The following is a 4,957-nucleotide window of genomic DNA, read 5'->3' as shown; positions in this document are numbered from 1 at the left end:
GCTCCTGTTTCTCCCTTTCTAGAGGTCTCAATGTCTCCTGGTGTTCTTCTTCTAGAGACCCCACCAGCTCCTGGTTCTCTTTTTCTAGAGGTCTCAATGTCTCCTGGTGTTCTTCTTCTAGAGACTTCACTGGCTCCTGGTTCTCTTCTTCTAGAGGTCTCAATGTCTCCTGGTGTTCTTCTAGAGACCCCACCGGCTCCTGGTTCTCTCTTTCTAGAGGTCTCAATGTCTCCTGGTGTTCTTCTTCTAGAGACTTCACTGGCTCCTGGTTCTCTCTTTCTAGAGGTCTCAATGTCTCCTGGTGTTCTTCTTCTAGAGACTTCACTGGCTCCTGGTTCTCTCTTTCTAGAGGTCTCAATGTCTCCTGGTGTTCTTCTTCTAGAGACTTCACAGGCTCTTGGTTCTCTTTTTCTAGAGGTCTCAGTGTCTTCTGGTCTTCTTCTAGAGACCCCACTGGCTCTTGGTTCTCTTTCTCTGGAGGCTTCACTGTGTCCTGGTCTTCTTCTAGAGACCTCAGAGGTTCCTGGTTCTCATTTTCTAGAGTTCCCAAGGTCTTGTGCTTCTCATCTTCTGGAGAGTTCAGAAACTCTTGGTTCTCTCTTTCTAATAGTCTTGAGTTCTCTCGATTCCCATCTTCTAGAGACCTCAGAGTCTCTTGATTCTCCTTTTCTAGATCTCTTATTGACTCAAAGTTCTCTTCTTGAGACCTCACTGATTTTTGACTATCATTTTCTGGACATAAAAATGTCTCTAGATTACCTTCATGAGACCTCATTAGTTCTTGATTCTCCCTTTCTAGAGATTGCAATGTCTGTGAGTGCTCAAGTCCTATAGGCTCAAGTATTTCTAGAGCCTCTTTTTCTAGAGGTCTCACTACATATGCATCCTCTTCTTCTAGAGACTTCAATAGCTCTTGTTTCTCCTTTTCTAGACCTTTTGATGTGTCTAAACTCTCTTCTAAAGACCTCAGATATTCTGGATTCTCCTTCTGTAGAGATCTCAGTGTCTCATGGGTCTGTTTTTCCAGAGACATCAGTGGCTCTGGAATTTCCTCTTCCAGAGACTTCAGAGTTTCATTTTCCAAAGGACTCTGGGAGTCCTGGATTTCCCTCATGTTCAGACCCACATCTTCTTGCCATGTTTCCTGCTGCAAACCGTTCACCATTTTGACCTCTATATCTGTTTCTTTCTCTGCCAGCCCCCAAATTTGCCCTTCACCTTCCTCCTGGAATCTGCTGGACATTCCAGACCCAACAGGTTCTCCGCCCTTGGCCTCTAAACTGGGGTGGTCAGGGCTGAGGGGTGGGGCCAAGGAAATACGATCCTCAGGGAACTGGCCTGTACTGGCCTCCTGTTGCTGGCCCCCGGGTTCCTCTGGTCCAGGCAGGATGCTGGTAGGGACGGCCACCTTGGCTTCAGCCCACCTGGCCTCTGGAGCCCGCTGCCTCCCAATCTGTGGCTGGAGCAGGGAGAGGGGGGCGTCCTGGGCTTTGATCTCTGCATCTGTAACAGCACAGGGAGCCAGAAGTGTGGGCGGGATGGGGGTGCTGGCCAAGGTTGGGGTACGGGCCTGGAGGAACTCTTGGGTCTTCAAAAAGCCTGGCACGGGTGTCTCCAGGGTATCGGGCAAGGGCGAGGAGAGGGGAGTAGGGCTCAGGGCAGAGAGCAAAGGTCCCAGATGCTGGCCCTCTGGGGTCCCAGAGAAATGCAGCTCCAGCTTAGAGTCTGGAAAGGGAGAGGGCAAGAAGCAGTGTTAGTAGGTAGTGCTAACAGCCACCAGTTGGGGCAAGAGTGGGGTGAGCCCCACCTCCACCCTCCACTGGCTGGGCAGAGTCTACCGATAAGGCCCAGGAGTCGGCACCAAGCCACACCTCCCAGGAGAGGACCGGCTCTGGGGTATAAAGAGCACAGAAGGAGAGAGTCTGGGGGCACGGGGCCCCTCCTCTTACCCTGGAAGCTGAGGGGAGCCTTGGCACCACCGCCAGGGGGCTGCAGCCGGGAATTCTCAGCCTCTAGGAGGGTCCTGGGGGCGAGGGAGGAAAAGCCGGGTCAGTCCGCTGCCCACAGGCCTGCATGGCCAGCCCCAGAGAACTCAGCCAAGCTGGCAGTCCCTGGCCCCACAGGCTTCATCTTCATTGTCACCTGATGCCCTGGGTCTCTGTCTTTTGTCACACCATAGCCACACGCAGGGTTCAACCCGGTTGTGAGCATGAAAGCACGTGGACACGTACCCACAGATGTCACATACTAGCCTCACACAGCACCACATGCTTCTGTGGGACACAGAGCTAGACTCACAGACACAAGCAGATTCCCACAGTGTACACACACCCACACACCCCCCCCACCCCAGGCCAGTGATCTCATCCTCCCTGTGGAGCCGATTCTCATGCTAATTGCTGCCTTTGTCCACAGTGCCTTCTGGAGGGTCTGAGTAGGGGGCTTCCCGGGGGAAATGGGAATGCTCAGGCCGTTCCCATGGGATAGGCTCCCTCCTTCTCCCCCAGGGCCCCCAAAGCTGCTCACAGACAAAAGCAAATGAATTCGGCTCTCTCTCTAAATCCTTTTCATGCCTCAAAAACCAGTGGCTAAGCCTGCCCAGACCCTTCCCCTCAGTGGTTTGATTGGAGGTCAAGGCCTTCGTCCTGGGATCTCTAAGTCCTCTGGATCCCAAGCTTTTCAGGTCAACGGAGGTCTTTGTGTCCCTGACCCTGCCTTGGTGCCCCATGGGGAATGAGCAGGAGGAGGGGCCGGCGGGGGAGGGGGAGTTACGCTGAACATCTACTCTCTACTCTTCTTCAAGGGCTCTGATGAGTGTCTGCCGGGTCACACGTGTCCGGCTCTCTGAGCTCTGGGCTGGGGCGGGGGAGCCACAGCACCCTCACCAGCCTTCCCCTCTCTGGGCCCTGCCTCCCTGCCCTCCCTAACCTGTCCCAGGGCCCGTGAATTCAGGGGGCACTGTCCTCATAGCGTGTCTAGCCCTGGCCCTCACGCCGGGGCAAAGCTCCGTCACTGGGTCCCCAGCTCAACAGACCAGTTTCCCAGAAGAGCCTGTGGCTCTGCCCAAGGCCACCGAGTCAGAGACGCAGCCCTTCCTCCGGCCCAGCCAACAGGAAATGTGCTCAGCACAAGGACCAGGCAGAGCCAGGGCCCTGGGGCTCGAGGGGGAGTCAGTGTGGAAGGGGCCCCGGATGTCACCCAGGCCATCTCCCATCTCCAGACAGGGAGACAGAGACCCAGGGTGTCAGGCGGCAAGTCGGTGCTCCCCCCCCCCCCGCTCCCCCTGCAATTCCTCCTTTCTGAGGCTGCCGGGGACATCATCCCCTCTGCATGAGTGCACGCAGACCCTTTTCAGCCCCTTGGGGGAGGGTCTGCCTGGGGACGCCCCTCGTGTCCGGCCGTGTCTCCTAAGACTGTCCCACTCGGCAGCATCATGTCTCCTTGAGGGACTTCCTGGCACTGGATGCTTCTTTGCTCCTGGACCCATGGCGGGGCACATCCTGGCGGCAGGGATCAGTCTAGAGTCACAGAAGCTAGTGGGAGCAGTGACCAGCACCCATGGCCCTGAGCCCCTTGGTGGGGGTGTCTCGGCCTCAGTGTTTGTGTGCATGTGTGCGCGCATGCGCACCTGTGTGCATGGGGGGGCGGGTCCACCCATACCTGTATGTGGCCACCTCTAGGCTAAGGGACATCTTGAGGTGTGCCAGCTGCTGCCGACCTTCTAGGACCTGGGCAATCTGGCTCTGCAGGCCCTCCTTCTCCTGCTCCAGGGCCTCCACCGCCAGCTGCAGGACAAGCCAGAGGCAGCCAGTGAGGGGCGGCTCCTCCCACCAGCCTAGGGGCACCCCGCATCCACATCCCGCAGGCCCAGGCCCGGACCCCCCCTTACTTCTCGGACCCCCCCCTTACTTCTCGGGAGAGCACATTCCCACCTCTACCACCCGCATCCCTTCCCAGAGAAGTGGGGCAGGGGGAGGGCTCCTCCTCTGAGGATGTTGAGTGAACGGTGCAAGTGCAGCTCAGCTCTCACAGGAAGGGGGAGGTGAGGGAGGAGAGGACATGGGTTACAGAGGGGAGGGTGGGGGGAGGAGAAGCAGAAGGAAAAATGATTAATCAAGAGGCCTGGAGCCTGCAGGGCTGGAGGCCAAACGCAGGGGTCCCAATCACTGTCTCCTGGTCCTCACACCAGGCCCCCACCCCTTCCACTGCCCACATGTTCTGGAATCCTTCTCAGAGAGAAGGAGGGGGGGAGGTGGCCATGGTGGGGAGACCTCTGTCTGGCCCAGGCGGGAGGCTATTTTCTCAGCTGCTGGTCCCATCTGCACAGTGTGAGGGGGAGCAGCTGTCCCAGGCCTCTGGAATGTGCTAGGGGAGCTGAGAAGCCTAGACAAGGGAGCGGGGCTGGTGGCCGCACGTCCAGGGCCCCCGACCCCCGCCCCCGTCAGAGGGAGGAGGAGGGCAGCGGCCAGACGGACGGACTCCGCGCTGCGGGGACGCGGGGGACTGGGGGGGGGGCGGGGGTAGTGTCCTGCGCATCTTCTGAGCGACAGCAGAGCCCAGGGGCCGTCCAGGCAGTGAGGAGGCTGCCGCGAGCGGGGCTGCCCTCCGGGGGGAGTGCTTTGGCAGGGCCCCGAACTCGCGGCGCGCCCGCCCTCCGCTAGACAAAGTTGAGAAAGTTAAGGGCCTCCGGCCGCAGGACGGCTTTTCTGGGAAGCTGCCCCCGAATCCGGCAGCACCTCCACCCCCCACCGCGTCCGGGTGCCTTCCCCCGGGACCCCGCGGGGACCGCCCCGACGCCCCGTCCCGCCCGCGCTCCCCGCGTCACCTGGAACTGCTCGGTGGCCCGCAGCCGCTCCTGCCAGCGGCCCTCCAGCCGCTGCTCCAGCGCCGCCCGGCGCTCCCGGAGGCCGCCGCGCTCCGCCCGCAGCCGCTGCAGCTCCAGGCGGCCGTCGCGGGC

At 59.4% G+C, this 4,957-nt stretch overlaps 1 protein-coding gene across 1 annotated transcript in view; it reads right to left on the bottom strand.

Moving 5' to 3' along the window:
• NES (nestin) overlaps positions 1-4,957 on the bottom strand; it is an 8,658-nt gene that overhangs the window by 3,198 nt on the left and 503 nt on the right. Inside the window, exons 2-5 of the mRNA XM_029933447.1 lie at positions 4,826-4,930; positions 3,661-3,785; positions 1,950-2,023; positions 3-1,725 (exon numbers count right to left, since the gene is read on the bottom strand). Coding sequence (XP_029789307.1) covers positions 3-1,725; positions 1,950-2,023; positions 3,661-3,785; positions 4,826-4,930 — 2,027 coding nt within the window. The remainder of the gene's footprint in view (positions 1-2; positions 1,726-1,949; positions 2,024-3,660; positions 3,786-4,825; positions 4,931-4,957) is intronic.

Source organism: Suricata suricatta, chromosome 3 (assembly GCF_006229205.1).
Source record: "Suricata suricatta isolate VVHF042 chromosome 3, meerkat_22Aug2017_6uvM2_HiC, whole genome shotgun sequence".
In the NCBI taxonomy this organism is placed as follows: Eukaryota; Metazoa; Chordata; class Mammalia; order Carnivora; family Herpestidae; genus Suricata; species Suricata suricatta.
The sequence above is the reverse complement of the archived record's forward strand: the minus strand, read 5'-3'. Positions and strand labels throughout refer to the sequence as shown.